The sequence below is a fragment of the Mobula birostris genome, chromosome 19 (genome assembly GCF_030028105.1).
Source record: "Mobula birostris isolate sMobBir1 chromosome 19, sMobBir1.hap1, whole genome shotgun sequence".
Lineage (NCBI taxonomy): Eukaryota > Metazoa > Chordata > Chondrichthyes > Myliobatiformes > Myliobatidae > Mobula > Mobula birostris.
This window is the reverse complement of record NC_092388.1, coordinates 32,067,189-32,083,985: the sequence shown is the minus strand read 5'-3', so window position 1 is coordinate 32,083,985 and position 16,797 is coordinate 32,067,189. Positions and strand designations below refer to the sequence as shown.

At 38.5% G+C, this 16,797-nt stretch overlaps 3 protein-coding genes across 4 annotated transcripts in view; 2 read left to right on the top strand and 1 right to left on the bottom strand.

Annotated features, from left to right (window-relative positions):
• LOC140212338 (C-C chemokine receptor type 4-like) overlaps positions 1–5,411 on the bottom strand; it is a 35,609-nt gene extending 30,198 nt beyond the window's left edge. The window contains exon 1 of the mRNA XM_072283040.1: positions 4,746–5,411. The gene's annotated coding sequence lies outside the window, so the exon portion shown is untranslated. The remainder of the gene's footprint in view (positions 1–4,745) is intronic.
• Positions 5,412–6,677: 1,266 nt separating this feature from the next.
• LOC140212495 (chemokine XC receptor 1-like) lies at positions 6,678–12,765 on the top strand. 2 transcript variants are annotated; one of them, XM_072283368.1, is made up of 3 exons: positions 6,678–6,741; positions 8,111–8,204; positions 8,679–12,765. In XM_072283368.1, exons 2-3 carry the CDS (start codon positions 8,179–8,181, stop codon positions 9,787–9,789), a joined length of 1,137 nt encoding a protein of 378 aa, XP_072139469.1. In that variant the 5' UTR covers positions 6,678–6,741; positions 8,111–8,178; the 3' UTR covers positions 9,790–12,765. The 2 variants fall into 2 exon arrangements, with proteins under 2 accessions (XP_072139469.1, XP_072139468.1); XM_072283367.1 differs by lacking the exon at positions 6,678–6,741 and adding an exon at positions 6,899–6,919.
• Positions 12,766–13,341: 576 nt separating this feature from the next.
• Positions 13,342–16,464, top strand: LOC140212497 (chemokine XC receptor 1-like). The gene is made up of 2 exons (XM_072283369.1): positions 13,342–13,907; positions 14,327–16,464. The coding sequence occupies exon 2, from the start codon at positions 14,333–14,335 to the stop codon at positions 15,458–15,460; it is 1,128 nt and encodes a 375-aa protein (XP_072139470.1). The 5' UTR covers positions 13,342–13,907; positions 14,327–14,332; the 3' UTR covers positions 15,461–16,464.
• The last annotated feature ends 333 nt before the right edge of the window (positions 16,465–16,797 follow it).

Here is a 16,797-nt window from a genome sequence, read left to right as displayed (position 1 = left end):
GCAGAGCCCTTAATGTGGCTGGACATTATTGAACATCCTTCCAGCAGCTCCTGCAGCCAAGCTGGTGCCAAACATATTGCTTTCTAAGCTTTCCTTTGGCGAGGCTGAAAAGAGGACCATGATGAGTTGGCATCCTAGGATTTATATTCAACACCTCAACCAATAACCACATCCATGCGGGGTCCCTTCTTAGCCACGCTACCCACTTGAGTTGTCACTTTCACGATTACCTCTTTATCCTTGTGAACACAAGAACAGCCAATCTTTGGCTTATGGTTTTGACTCAAGAGAAGTAGTAAAAATAAGAGCAGGCAAGGCAATTCTGACATTGCATGGGAACCATAGCATTAGGAAAGAATACGTTCATTTTGATTCACTTTGAGGTATGTGCATTCGTGTTTTGTTTAACTATTCACAGAGGATAAAATCACTGACAACCCTGATTACATTTAATAAAATATATGATTACAGCATGGTCTGAATTCCTTCACTCATCATTGATCCTATTCTGATCTTTTAAACCATATAAAATTGGCATATTCAAGGAAGATGATAGGGAATTTAGCTTTCATGACAATTTGAGTGCCACTGTCCACTAATTGAAAGATCCATAATTATACCTCATATATGACTACATTTGATTTCTTGCCATTTATTGCTTATTAATAAAAAACAAATAGCAGAAGTTCCAAGGAATGTATAATTCTATGAAAAGTAAGTGAGTCGAGGACCAGAGGGCACATCCTCAGAGTAGAGGGGACCCAGGGGGAGGTGACAGGCAAGTGAGAAGAGGTAAGAGGACAGAGTGGGGAATAGAAGAAGAGGGGAGGGGAGGAATTTTTTTTCAGAAGAAGAAATTGATATTTATGTCATCAGGTTGGGGGCTATCTAGATGGAATATAAGGTATTGCTCCTCCATCTTGAAGGTAGCCTCATCTTGGCACAAGGGGATGCTATGGACCGACATACTGGAATGAGAAAGGGAATCGGAATTAAAATGTTTGGCCTCCAGATGTTCTGCTTCCGGTGGATGAAGCGGAGGGTGCTTGACAAAGTGGTCCCACAATTTACGATGGGTCTCACCAATGAGGAGGAGGGCACGTTGGGAGTACCAGACACAATAGACGACCCCAGCAGATCTGTAGGTAAAGTATTGTCTCATCTGGAAGTACTGCTCGGGGCACTGAATGGAGTTGAGGGAAGAGGTGTAGGGGCAGGTGTACCACTTTGGCTGCTTGCAGGGATAAGTGCTGGGAGGGAGACTATTGAGGAGGGACAAATGGATAAGGGAATGGCAGAGGGACTGATCCCGGCAGAAAGCAGTGGAAGGGAGGGAGGGATGTAATGTTTGGCAGTAGGGTCCCTTTGAAGATGGCTTAAGTTACGGAGGTTGATGTGTTGGATGCAGAGGCTCATGGGGCAGTAGGTAAGGACAAGAGGAACTCTATCACATGTTCAGGTGGTGGGAAGATGGTTTGAGTGTAGAAATTTGGGAAAAGAAGGAGCTGTGGGTGAGGGTAACATCAATGGTGGAGGAAGGGAAACCCCGTTCTTTGAAGGAGGAGGACATCCCTGATGTGCTGGAAAAGAAAGCTGCATTCTGGGAACAGATGCGGTGGAGATGAAGGAACTGAGAAAGAGGGATAGTGTTTTTACAGGAGACAGGTTGGGAAAAGGGCTTGTCAAGTTAACCACAGGAATTGTTGGTTGACAGTTTATCTACAAAGATGGAGATAGAGAGATCAAGATAGGGGAAGGAGGTATCAGAAATTGACCAAGTAAATTTGAGGGCACAGTGGAAGATGGAAGCAAAGTTGATGAAATTGACCAGCTGAGCATGGGTGCATGAAATAGAACCGAGGCATCATCAATGTAGAGAAGGAAGGCTTGGAACATGGACTGTTCTCCATAGACAACAAATGGCAGGAACAGCTGGAGCCCATGTGGGTGCCCATGGCTACCTGTCAAGTCTGGAGAAAGTGGGAGGAGCTGGAGGAAAATTTGTCGATGGTGAGGACCATTTATGTCAGATGGAGGAGGGTGGTGGTGGAGCGGAACTGGTTGGTTATTTTATTGATAAAGAAGTGGAGAGCTTTAAGGTCTTCTTAATGGTGGATGGAAGTGTACAGGGACAGGACATCCATGATGAAAATGGGGCGGTTAGGATCAGGAACTGAAAGTTAGTGAGGAGATCGAGAACATGAGAAGGGTCGCGGATGTAGATAGGAAGTGACTGAACCAAGGGGGATAGAATGGAACTCTATCACAGCTATGGCGGCCGGAAGATAGGGTAAGGACGGAAGTCCATGAAGTGGAGGAGATGCGGTGAGGGCAGTATTGATGGCAGAGGAAGTGAAACCTGTTTGTTGTAGAAGAAGGAGATCTCAAAATGTTCTGGAATGAAATGCCTCATCCTGAGAACAGAAGCGGTTGAGCCAGAGGAACAGAGAAAAGGGAATAGTGTTTTTACAAGTGGCAGGTGGGACGAAGAATGGTCAAGATAGCTGTGGTAGTCAGCAGGTTTATAAAAGATATCCGTCAAGAGTCTGTCACCAGAGATGGAGACAAAGAGATTAAGAAAGGTGTCAGAAATTAAACAAGTAAATTTGAGGGCAGGGTGGAAGCTGGATGCGAAGTTGATGAAACTGATGAGCTCAGCATGGCTTCAGGAAGCAGCACCAGTGCAGTCATTGATATAGTGTAGAAATGATGGATACTGCCTCCTTGAGGAACCACCACTTGAAGATTTTCTCCATAGAGGGGAGGGTTGTGCACGTGAGGGAGCTGGCCAGGCCTATATCCCTTTGCAGTCTCTTGTGATGCTGTACTGTGGTGCAACCAATCAGAACACTCTCCTCTGATACTGCACATCTGTAGAAATCTTCAAGTTTTTGGTGACATACCAAATCTCTTCAAAATCCTAATGAAATAAATTCAGCCGGTGCTCCTTCTTCATGACTGTATCAACATTCTGGGTCCAATATGGATCCTCTGAGGTGCTGGTGCCCAAGAACTTATATCTAGTCACATTTTCCACTGCTGATCCTTAATGAGGACTTGTTTGTATTGTCCTGACTCGCCCTTCCTGAAATCCACAATCAATTTCTTGGACTTTGAGTGTGAGATTGATGTTGCAACACCACTCAACAAGCTGATCTATCTTACTCCTGTACACCATCTCATTGCTATTTGAGATTCTTCCAACAATAATGGTGTCGTCAATAATTTATATATGGCACTTGAGCTTACTTAGCGACATAATTATGAATACAGAGAAAGTATAGCAGTGGGCTAAGTTCAAAGTAAATTTATTATCTGAGTATCTATATGTCACCACATACAGCCCTGAGATTTATTTTCTTGTGGGTCTACTCAATAAATCCATAATAGAATAATAACTGGAATCAATAAAGGAAAACACCAACTTGAATGTTCAATCAGTATGCAAAAGACAACAAACTGTGCAAATACAAAAAGAATAAAAATATTACTAAATAAATAAGCAATAAATATTGAGAATATGAGATGAAGAGTCTGTAGATAGTGGGAACATTACAATGATGGGGCAAGTGAAGTTATTCCCTTTGGTTCAAGAGGGGTTGAGGGGTAATAAGTGTTCCTGAACCTGGCTGTGTGAGTTCTGAGGTTCCTGTACCTGCTTTGAAAGGACATATCTTTGATTGGACAGTGGCGCAGATGCAGTAGGAGCCTTAAGTCGAGGACATAGGAGTCCTCGTGCAAGACTCCCAGAAGGTTAATTTACAGGTTGAGACTGTGGTAAAAAAGGAAGGCAAATGCAATGTTGGCATTCATTTCAAGGGGAATAGAATAGAACAACAAGGAGATAATGCCGAGCCAGGCTGCTCTTGGAGTATTGTCAACAGCTTTGAAAGATAGCTCAGAAGGATGTGTTGTCATTGTGGGGAGTCCAGATGAGGTCCACGAGGATGGTTCCAGGAATGAAGGGATTAACATATTAGGAACATTTGGCAACTTTGGGCCTGTACTCACTGGAATCTAGAAGAATGCCAGGGATTCTCATTGAAACCTACCGAATGTTGGAAGGACTAAATAAGGCGGATGTGGGGAGGATGTTTCCTATGCTGGAGGTTTTCAGAACTAGAGGTACAGTCTCAAAATTGAAGGGCAACCTTTTAGAATTAAGTTAAAGAGGAATTATTTTAGCCAGAGAGTAGCAAATCTGTGGAATGCTCTGCCACAGACAGCTGTGGAGGCCAAGACTGTGGGTATATTTAAAGTGAAAATTGATAGTTTCCTGATTGGTCAGGGCATCAAAGGTAATGGCGTGGAGGCAGGTATATGGGGTTGAGTGGGATCTGGGATTAACCATGATGGAAAAGGACAGCAGACTCGATGGGCTGAATGGCCTATTTCTGCTCCCATGTCTTATGGACTTATGGTCTTATCTTTGAGGTTGTCGGTGAGTTTGACATGTTGACTGTAGTCTCCCAATAAGGAAAACAAGGATCCAATTGCAAAGAGTGATACAGAGGACCAGGTTTGAAGCTGGTAGATACAGTGCCAATAAAAGGCATTCACCCCACCCCCTTGGAAGTTTTCATGTTTTATTGTTTTACAACATTGAATCACAGTGGATTTCATTTAGCTTTTTTGACACTGATCAACAGAAAAAACTCTTTCTTGTCAAAGTGAAAACAAATTTCTACAAATTGGTCTTTACTACAATGATTAAACACAAAATAATTGATTGTGTGATTACTCACCCCCTTCAAGTCAGTATTTAGTAGATGCATTTTTGGCAGCGATTATAGTTTGAGTCTGTGTGGATAGGTCTATATCAGCTTTGCACATCTGGACACTGCAAGTTTTCCCTGTTCTACTTCACAAAACTGCTCAAGCTCTGAAAGATTGCATGGGGATCATAAGTGAGCAGCCCTTTTCAAGTCCAGTCACAAATTCTTCTCAATTGGATTGAGGCCTGGACTCTGACTTGGCCTCTCCAGGACATTAACTTAGTTGTTTTTAAGCCATTCCTGTGTAGCTTTGGCTTTATGCTTGTTTTGCTGGAAAACAGATCTTCTCCCAAGTTGCACTTCTCTTGCAGACTGCATCAGGTTTTCCCTGTATTTTGCTGCATTCATTCTACCCTCTACCTTACAAGTCTTCCATTACCCGTTGTAGTGAAGCATCACAACAGCATGAAGCAGCCACCACCATGCTTCACGGTAGAGATGGTATGCTTTTGATGATGTGCGGTGTTCATGCCAAACATAGTTTTTAGTCTGATGGCCAAAAAGCTCAATTTTGGTTTCATCAGACCATAGGACCTTCTTCCAGCTGACTTCAGAATCTCCCACATGCCTTCTGAAAAACTCTAGCTGAGTTTTTACAATAGTGGCTTTCTCTTTGCCACTCTCTCATAAAGCTGCGACTGGTGAAACACACAGGAAACAGTTGTTGTATGTGCAGTCTCTCCCTTCTCAGCCACTGAAGCTTGTAACTCCTCTAGAGTTGTCATAGGTCTCTTGGTGGCCTCCCTCACAAGTCCCCTTCTTGAATGGACACTCAGTTTTTGAAGATGGCCTGTTCTAGACAGGTTTACAGCTGTGCCATATTCTTTCCATTTCATGATGATTGACTTAACTGTACTCCAAGGGATATTCAGTGACTTGGAAATTTTCTGGTATCTATCTCCTGACTTGTGCTTTTCTACATCTTTTTTGTGGAGTTGCTTGGAGTGTTCTTTTGTCTTCATGGTGTAGTTTCTGTCAGGATACTGACTCACCAGCAGTTGGACCTTCTAGATACCTTTGTAGTTTTACTGTAATCGATGAAACACCTTGACTGCACACAGATGATCTTCATTTAATTAAATATGTGACTTCTAAAACCAATTGACTGCACCAGTGATGATTTGGTGTATCATATTAAAGAGGGTGAATACCTATTTAATCAATTATTTTGTGTTTTATATTTGTAATTACTGTAATTTAAAATCTGGTTTCACTGACATGAAACAGTCTTTTTCTGTTGATCAATTAAAAAAACTTAAATTCACTGTGATCCAGTGTGGTAAAACAATAAAAGATGAAAACTTCTGGGGGGTGGGGGGGGTGGGGATGAGTGCTTTTTATAGGTACTGTAAGTACTGAGAGAAGATGATGTTGTCATTAATAAGCAACAGCTCACTATATGTTTTGCTCTTGTCTAGCTGTATTTAGATGGTAGAACTAGATACGACAACATTGTTTACGAGACATTTAGAAAGACACATAAACAGGAATCTAGACAATGTGTTGGTAGATGTGCAGTTTAAATTGACATTACCTTCAGTACAAACATCATGGGCTGAAGGACTGTTATATGTTTGGTGTTTTATGTCTAAAGGTGAAGTTTTCTTTTTGTTTTGCTACGTTTTGTTATTTTTTGATGGTTCAATGGTTTAATTGGTTCCATTTAATATCAGAGAATGTATACAGTATACAACCTGAAATTCTTACTTGAAATTTTTAAAGTTTTAAATCAAGTGCCAAAATCTGAAAGTATTCAACAAACCAATTAGCATCTATGGAGAAGGAAACCAAAATAATGGCTCAGGTTAATAACCTTTTATTGGTTCTTTTCGAGATGCTGCCTGAGCTGTTAAGTATTTAAAATTTCTGATTTCTTCAGTTTTCCAGCAATGGCAGTTAGTTAGTTTATCTCATAATGTTATTTTCTTGAAAAAGAAAAGGTCAGTCATTTCCTGATTTCTAAATGGTAAGTCTGGCTCTGGTGAGCTAATGAAAATAGAAAGGCTTTAATGATTCACATTGAAAGTACACAATTCTACTTTTAAAGAAAGGAAGATTTGTATTTGAGGAGCAAAGAATTGTCTGAATTTGACTGTCTACTTTAGATTTCATACCACATAACATGAAAATGAAGATTTATACGTGTAAGTTGAATGAAAAGATATCTTTTAATAGTCGTATGTGTAATTCAGAGGGGAAGATGCTAAGTTATTGGTATGTATTTAATTTGGAAGAAGAAGTTTCTATTTATTTCTTTTTGAAGGAAACTTAGCAAGATTAAGATGTGCACCTCAAAATTTATTACAAACACTTTCTGTGTTATTTATTTTGCATGAAATTGTGTTAATGATGTTTACATGTACACCTTAGAAAGAAAGACTTAGAAATGTATGAGTGTATGTTGACAAATTTCATGTCACATGCTGGTGATAATAAACTGATTCTGATATAGTAGAGCAGACTATTGCAGACCTATGTACAGTTATAGTAGATGCAAGCCAAGGTTTATAAGTATGATTAAGAGTGTTATATATTTTATTTATGTATGGTATATTTAATAAAGATGACACATATCATCATCTAAGGAACTTTAAATATCTTACATGTAAATGAGAAGTGTAAACGTTTTGTGTGGGTTCCTTAGAAGGCACGGTTATTTGTATGTCTTCTTTGTCATTAGAGTTGCCTGAGGGATTTGCAGAATCCATTAGCAGGAAATATTACTGTCAATGTTGCACAGAAATTTGACAATGTTAAACAGTGCACTCAAGAATGGCAAATACTGGATATTATTGTATATACATCTTAGAAGTTAAGGTATTTGTTAATGTGCAGCTATACTTTGGACCTCTTTGGCAAAAGGGATTGAACATTGCTGGCAGTATATGAACAAATTGGATTGCATTCACTCTATCCCCTGTCAGGGGAATGTTAAAAGAAAAAAAAATTGATTCCATAAGTACTTTAAAAAGGGAATGTATGCATGTTAATTTTAGAAAAATGGGAAGTTATAATTCTTCATTCTAGAAAGAAAGTCTCCTGTCCAGGTTGCCATGTAATTTTGATATAATTATATTTGACTGAGTTGGTACATATAAGTATTTTGCAACCATAGAAACAAGACATGCATGTATTTTAATTCCCATCTTTTCAAAATAAGTGTATTAATATTATTAAGATCTTTCACTTCGAAATTACCTGATGTAACATTCTTCCTTCTGGCATAAAGTCAAAAATTTTGGGCAGTAAGTTAAAAATGGTAAGTATTTTGTGAATTCTTTAAGAAAAGGCATTGGGTGGTGAGGCAATCCAAAAGAGTTTCATATGTATTTCAGAAAGGGAAGAGCTTGAGAAGGCATGGTAATCGACAAATAGTTTAGAAGTTGCTTGAGAAGGCACTTGAATGAAGAACTGCTTGGAAAAGTCTGAGTAAGTACTCCTGAAGGTTGATGTTTAAGGCAAGACCCTTCATCAGGACAGGTCTGTGTGTGCATCTCCAGATTTCCAGCATCTGCAGAATCTCTTGTGAAAGCTAATATTTTGGAAAAGGAGATAGGCATTAGTAGAGAGATTTAGAATGGCAGTTCAGATTTGTCAGCAAACTATAAAAGGGAAGGTTCAATGCACAAACTGTGCATATATTTTATTGGGAAAAACTTAATGGTTTATTCCTGATCTTCAGAATGCAGGAGGATTACAATTATTGCTTATGCTTTTCTTTTTGAATTATTTAGAAGCAAAAATAAGTGCTATTTCTTCTTGTAACTTTTATGCAAATATCTACAGGAAGAATTGCAATGTTTGTCACTAATATATGTTACATGTTAGAAGTACATTTCTACTGCTCACTTTGTGCTTTTTTCTAAGATATTATTAAGAAATATGTCTTCCATTTTCATTTAGGAATGGTCTCACAGTATTGCGATTGAAGAAACCAAAGATGTCACTTACAGTACATTACCTTGATAATTATACCTATGATTATTATGATGATAATTATGATTATTCTCCCTTATGTGAAATTAATGAAGCTATCTATTTTGGAGAAATTTTTACACAAGTCTTGTACAGCCTTATCTTTATTTTCACCTTGATTGGGAATATCTTGGTTTTGTGGATCCTGATAAGATACGAGAAGACAAAAACTATAATGGACATCTTTATTTTGAATCTGGTTGCCTCTGATCTGATTTTTGGCTTCTCACTTCCATTCTGGACTGTGGATCACACACATGGATGGATCTTCGGCAAGGCCATGTGCAAGATAATGAGTTCAATTTTCTTCATCAGCTACTACAGTGGGATCCTACTGCTGACATTGATGACTATAGACAGATACCTTGTGGTTGTTTACCCTCTGTTTGCTGTAAGAAGCAGGCGGCTCTGCTACGGTGTGGTGGCCTGCTTGGTAGTTTGGTGCATTAGCTTCTTAGCCACAATCCCAGAAATGATCTTTTCTGATGTCTTAGTTAAATGGGATGAAAGTTTAGCATGTGAAAGTATATATCCAATGGAAAGTGAGCAAATGTGGCAAGGGATGCAATGTTTTCAACAAAACCTTTTGTTCTTTTTGATCCCCTTTGTTGTTATTGTGTATTGCTACTCCAGGATTCTTAACACTGTTGTTAAATGCAGAGCCCGCAAGAAATTCAAAACAGTGAAGGTCATCTTCTGCATTGTGACAGTGTTTTTTGTTTGTTGGGCGCCATACAATGTGGTCATCTTCTTGCTGTCTTTGTCTGATCTCAATATCCTAACGGTTGTTTCGTGTGACGTCAGGAATCATCTGATTTTTGCATTTTACATTTGTCGGGACATCGCTTATTTCCACTGCTGTCTAAATCCTTTCTTTTATGCTTTGGTGGGAACAAAGTTCAGGAAACATTTAAAGAAAGTAATATACATATATTTTCCTTTCCAGAATTTCAATAGGCAATCCAAGCACAGTCTCAGAAGTCGTTATTTGAGCAGTTCATATGAGCATTCTAATTCTTCTGGTTTTAACACTATCTAATTCCTAACTTGTTAAGAAGCCAGTGAAAGATAGAATTGGTTATTTACAGGATATCTTAAATGGTCATTTACAGTGAAATGATCCATTTACTACTTACCAGTCTAACCACTTTTATCTAAGCTTCCCAGTTATAGTAAGATAACTTCTGATGTCGTAATGACACAGAATTAATCTAACTAATTAAAAGTAAGGCAGATTGAATTCAGCCATTCATTACATTCACTCTGGCTATATATAGGGTCAAACCCATTGCATTTCAATAAGCGTCCATTCCTTTACATTGTGAAATATATTCACAGCAATTGCTATGTATATAGGTTGAGTACAGAGCTTACTTGGATGGGTCAGCCTTGCAACAGCATATTTCTTTCTGAGTAAGATAGCCAAAAGTTCTAGTTTCACTCCAGACATGAGCACACAATCTATGTTGATTCTCTGTACAATGCTCCAGGGTAGTGCGGTACAGAGTTGCCCTGCTCTATCAGAGATGTCAGTCTTTGCAAGAGATGCCAGTCCAAGTCCACCTATCATCTCAGATGGCCAAAGCAAGCGGCAGTCCGATGCCTATCTTTCAAACGTGATTAAAGCTAATTGCTTATGCATATGCCTCATTGCAGCTTGCCAGAACTTGCTAACGTAATTTTACTGGCATGCTGTACAACAACACATAAAAGGCTGTGCAAAACCCTTGTTTCCTGAAGGGTGCAATATAAATGCATGTCTTATAGAGTATCAACATTGTTGAGTCAGAATCAGTCAGCATGAAAATGGGCCATCTGGACTAGCAAGGCCACGCTGACTGGGGCACTCATCTGTATTCATTCAAATTTCCAGAATTTGGCCATTATCTCTATGCTGCAGCTATTCAAGTGCTTGTCTAGATCCTTCTTAAATGCTGTCAGCAATTCTGTTTCTCCCACTCTCTCTGAGTAAAAGTATTCCCCTCAGATCCCCTCTGAACCCCTTATGCTTAAACCTAAATCTATGTCCACTAGTTTTATCTGTATCTGATAAGGGGAATATTTTTGTGCAGTTCCATCCTATGGTTAGCCCCCTTCAGCTTATATACCGTAGCACTGTTCCCCTAAGCTGCATGGTAGCTGAAATGCTCCCGTGTATGTAAATTTTGTTGCTGGGCAGCTGGAATTTTCTTTTATATAATGTTAATATAATTTTGAAATCTATGTTAATATAATTGTGAAAAACCCTGTAATTAATTAATTAGGTATTAATCAATGCAATACATAAATTTTCTAAATTATAAGTGTATCACAACCTGTACTTTGATACATTTTAGAACTTCAATCTATTTACATTGTCAGTATTTCAAGTTACAACACAGTTACAAATTGCGCCAGTAAGCACAGAATGGAAGTTAGTAGCCAGCCTGCTGAACACCGATGCCATCTCGTCAAAACATTTTATTTTTGCCACAGTGCCGGTCAGTTGTTTTGACTGCCTGACATCGTTTACTTGTGTTGTGAGTTGTGATTTGTGTTTCTTGATGTGCATATTAGAAATAAAAACATATAAATTGCCATGCAGTTTTCAGGCCTTGAAAGAATTTTCTGCCCAGCGTAAAGGTTAGTCTGCGCAGCTGTAAAAAAAAATTAGAGGGAAAATTGTACCCCTGTTAATTCCCCCTTTTAACATCCTCTGGTTCAGGGAAAACTGTCCTCGCCTCTCTTGTCTGTCTTTGTAACTGAATCACTTCATGTCGGCAATGTCGCAGTAAATCTCCTCTGTAACTCCATCAAAATCTTTCTATAGTCTGTTGACCAGTACTACATGAAGTCCTCCAGCTGACGTCTGACTAAACTCAATGATTTCAGTGAAAGGAATGAAAGATAAGCAAGGAGAGAAAGAAATAGACAGAACAGCCAGACTGAGAAGAATATAAAGAATGTAGAGAATCCAATGCAAAGAGAGGGAAGAAAGAAGCAATGAACAGATTAATGTTTTGATACTAGTCCCTGCAGTAACATTAAAAAAAATCCAAAGATAAACTAATCCCAAGCTATCATGTAGCAATTCATCACGACGTACTCCAGTAATTTTCACCTACCAATCATGCAACCTTCAAAGAACGACAAACATAAAATTATGAAAATATTAGTCCAATAGAGGGGGGAAAATCCTGGATAATTACTCTTTGATTTCCCATTGTTACAATCATTTTAAAGCTAAAGATTATTGTATGGGCTCACTTTCAACATATTTTGTGCTTTTTTTTGCCATATCTAGCATTCAAGAGACCAAAACTGGCTATATCAGTTTAGTTAGACTCAAAGCCAATTCTTATGTAGCAGTATAAATAGAAGTTAATTATACTAGATTGTCCTGGAGTTTTATTGATCTTTACAGTAAGTTGTCCAGAAACATGTGCATAGTAATATATTGTAATTATGAAGGATTTTGATAGAGGAGTGTAGAGAAACTGTTTCCAATTGAGCGGAAGAGCAAAACCAGAGGCCCTCAAAATCAGTTAACTACAAAGAAATCCATAAGTCAGAAGAGGCTTCTTTACCCTGGGAGTGGAAGGAATGTGGAACTTGCTACAACAGGGAGTGGTTGAAGTGAATAGCATTTAAGTAGAAGATGAACAAGTGTGCTTGAAAGAGGAGTATGCAGAGGATATTGCATGAGAAGAAAGACTGAGAAGGGCTTGAGTAGAAGATGAAAGAAAACATGTTGGTTGGGTTGAATGTCCAGCTTCTGTTTCTTTTTGTACTTGTACAGTTTGTTGTTTTTGAGCCAACTGGTTGTCCACCTTGTTGGTGTGGTCTTTCATTGATTCTATTATGATTATTGGACTTATTGAGTGTGCTTACAAAAAATGAATCTCAGTGTTATATATGGTGATCTATACTGTATGCATTTTGATAATAGATTTACTTTGAACTTTGAGCTTTGAATTTTGTGTTTCTTGAATTTACTGTGTTCTTACTTACAAGGAAATGAATCTCTAGGGTTGTACATGGTGATATATAAGTACTTTCATAATAAACTTACTTAGAATTTTGAACTTTGTCTGCCTCTCAATTGATAGGTGTTACTTTTATAATCTAGTGCTGGGATATAGGGTTTTCTCCCTTCTCCAACCCTTCACTTTGATCAAGATTAGACATCCAACTGATATCTTCTTTATTGTTTCTATGTTTATTTTATCACACTTCTGTAAAGCACTTTGTAATACTTTATTATTAATACTTTATTATACCATGATGCATAGAAGTGCTTCTTCTTATTATCATCATTGTTCATCAATTGATATAAAGGTAACGAAACAATTCATACAGTATGTAATGTCATAATGTATAAATGAGTCCTGGTGAAGAGTCTCAGCCAGAATATCGACTGTTTATTCCACCCGTTTCCCATCCCCCCACCACCAACACACATAAGCTGCCTGACTTGCTGAGCTCCTCCAGAATTTTCGATGTTGCTCAAGATTTTTGGCATCTGCACAATCTCTTGTGTCCTGATAAAGAAGGTTCTGAAAATGAGCTGTAAACTATGCCGTAGACGTAGTGACTAAGCGGAACACTTCCCTTCTGCACCCAGTTTAATGGAACTATAAAAGCATTGTTCATGTTGTATATAAAAAGAAGATGCCCCTCTGTAATAGATATAGATCAAAAGGGGGAGCATTTGAAAGTTGCTGGGATGCTCTGCAATACCCTTCAAAAGGAGCAGTATTTATGCAATGGAGACAAGGAGCACTTTAGTGATAGCGATGGTATAACTTGTTACTAGATGGTTGGATGATTTCAGATTATATTTCAAACTGTTGAGAGTTATCACAGGGCGCTGGGTCTGAAATTAGGAGGAGAAATTTGGAACAGTACAAAAGATTTTTCTTATACTTCATTAATGTCGTGGCTCCAAAAGTTCTCTGAAGCATAGCAAGTCTCAATGCACTTCCCCTTTTGAGTTTCTACAGTAAACCGCAGTGATGTTATAGAGTGTGATTTCAAACTAGCTGACAAATTCATCTGTGCCATGCATCACTAAGTTTCAAATTAGTCTTAAAAGATTCTTGCAGATGAGGATGGCTATTGGCTGATTTTAAAACATTCAAGATTTACAAATTATTGCTTGAAGAATAATTACTTAAGGTAAGTCCTGAAGTTATTTTCATTGGGTTGAATAGAAAGCATTTATCTACTCTCTGTACTACTAGATTAGCTTTTTTCATGTTGTTTACGAAAATGTTTTAAGGCACACTCTCTTCTCATGGGTCGGTCAGGTCAAAACATCTGGGCGAGAGGTAGAAGGGAGCAGTTGAATTAGAGGGAGAAGTGGGATTATATTTATGCAGAGGAAGAGTTAATTGAAGGTATTAAAGAGAAGCTGTGTGTCTGCTACTGTACTGTAAGGTAATTCTGGACCTGCACCAGTGCACCTTCAGCCTTTTCTCAAATTCTGGCATGATGGTCTAGGAATATAAGAAGGTACGATATTTCTGAACCCAAGTATTTACTTGTACTCTTCTACCAAATTCACAATAAATCTTATTATTTATCTTCTTCTGCAGTTCGTGATGGGGACAAAAATATTACCATTGGAAAATTCAACACTCTTTGACCAAAAAAGTACGGGGAACAGCACCACTTTTAATGATTACAATTATGATTATTCAGGGGACAATGACACAGACTATGTTCAATTGTGTGAGAACGCTCATGTTAATTCATTTGGATCAATATTTACACAAGTCTGGTACAGTCTTATCTTTATTTTCAGCCTAATTGGAAATATTTTAGTTTTGTGGATCCTGATAAAACACGAGAAGCTAAAAAGTATAACAGACATCTTTATTTTGAACTTAGTCGCCTCTGATCTGCTCTTCACCTGCTCACTTCCGTTCTGGGCTGTGGATCATGAACATGGGTGGATTTTCGGCAAGGGCATGTGCAAGATAATGACTGCGGTATTCTTTGTTGGCTACTACAGTGGGATCTTGCTGCTGACATTGATGACTGTACACCGATACTTTGCTGTGGTTCATGCCCTGCCTGCCATGAGAATCAAAAGTCTCTGCTATGGTGTGGTGGCCTGTTCAGCAGTTTGGTGCATTAGCATTTTAGCCACAGTCCCTGAAATGATCTTTTCTGATGTCCTTGTTAATGGGGACCAAAGCTTTCTTTGTACCAGTTCTTATCCAAAGGGGAGTGAACTAATATGGCAACAGTTCGGATGTTATCAACAGAATATCTTGTTCTTCTTAATCCCTTTCACGGTGATTGTGTTATCTTATTATAAAATATTCAATACTGTTGTTAAGTGTAAAGCTAAGAGGAAGCAAAAAACAGTGAAAGTTATATTTTGCATTGTGGTGGTCTTCTTATTGTGTTGGGCACCTTACAATATAATTATTTTCCTACATTCTTTACATGACCTACAGGTACCATCCCTTTCAACCTGTGCTGCAGAGAATAACTTGACTTATGCACTTTTCATTTGCCGGAACTTTGCTTATTTCCACTGCTGTCTAAATCCTTTCTTTTATGCTTTTGTGGGTACAAAGTTCAGGGAACATCTATTCAGGGTCGCAAGTAAAAGGTTCCCCTACTTGAGTGTGTGCAAAGAACCAAACACCTCCAGCACCAAACAGAACAGCTCTCGCAATTATTCGGATTTTGACCTGCATCTTCAAGATCATGTGTAGTGGGGAGCTATATATCCTTACTGAATCTGTTGTAGTTGAATGTAATGTTAGAAGTAGACACTTCACTATCTACCTCTAACAGATTTATTCAGGTTGGACACTCTGAATGGTAGAACCCAGCTGCATTGTGCTTGCATTAATTAGGGAGTTCTCTAAAGCCAGTCCATTCTCCTTGATCAATGGCAGAAGTGGACATTAACTGCTATGATCTATTCCATGATTGAACACTTGGCCTTGCAAAGATCTGAAAATAATATGTGCGCATTTCAAAGGGGGCTTTGGTCTTTCACCTGAGGAGTTGGCATCTCGTCAAGTCCTTTTCTGTATCCCGGACATGAGTAAGTCCAATAGGGGAGGCAAGATGGAGACTGCCCTCTTGCTCAGCTTGCCTTGGGCTCTGAAATTAAGATTGATGGTTATCTCAGAATTGCTTTATCTCATGCCTGCAACCACAAACACTGGGACTGTGGTGCAGAATGCACTTTCCTGCTGCGAGAAGCAATCTCAAACATTGCTCTGGCAAGACGAAACTGACTATTTAGTCACTCCCCCTACCATTCAGAATCTCCCTTCACCGAGGGGAATTAGGTAGACCATGTGGTCCTCACAATGCAACCTTTTGCTAACAAAAGCTGAATGCTGCCGGGGCTATAATTTTTGATGCAGTATGTGATTTTGATTATTATGATGTAAATTTCAAACTGTACACTTGTGTAAAATGCTTCAATTTAAAGGTTTTGATTAGAATTTACTTCATAAAAAACATACTTGAAAACAGACTGTTAACTGTTGCAGTAACCTTCCTAGCTCTGCCACAATAGTATCACCCTTAATGCTAATGAGCCGCACTGACATTTTGCTATGTGCTGGTTTTGAGGTACCTTACTGCTGCCACTGACTCAGAAATTAAAATACCTTATTCATGCAAGTCATTTTTCTAAAGAAAACTACATTTGTCAAAGTGAAATGCATTGACAAATATAAATTCTATGTTATACAATAATACGGAAATAAAGTTTTACAAAAAGAAGCTGAGAAGTACATTTATTCAAGGAGTAACAAACAAAATACCTGAAAAAAATCAGCATCTGTGGAGAGAAATGGACAGTCAACATTTTGGGTGAGACCCTTCATTAGATTAGATTAGATTAGATTCAACTTTATTGTCATTGTGCCGAGTACAGATACAAAGCCAATGAAATGCAGTTAGCATCTGGCCAGAAATGCAAAGAATAGTGTTATTTACAAAATAACTGCTAATAAAAAGTAACTACTACAGCACACAAACATAAAAGTACTGAGACAGTACAATATGGGTGCAATACTGCATAGTGCTG

Coding starts and splice junctions, on each gene's coding strand:
- LOC140212497 (XM_072283369.1), top strand. CDS start 14,333: ATGGGGACAAAAATATTACCATTGGAAAATTCAACACTCTTTGACCAA.
- LOC140212495 (XM_072283368.1), top strand. CDS start 8,179: ATGAAGAACTGCTTGGAAAAGTCTGA. Junction 8,205..8,678: donor AACTGCTTGGAAAAGTCTGA/GTAAGTACTCCT, acceptor ATTTTCATTTAG/GAATGGTCTCACAGTATTGC.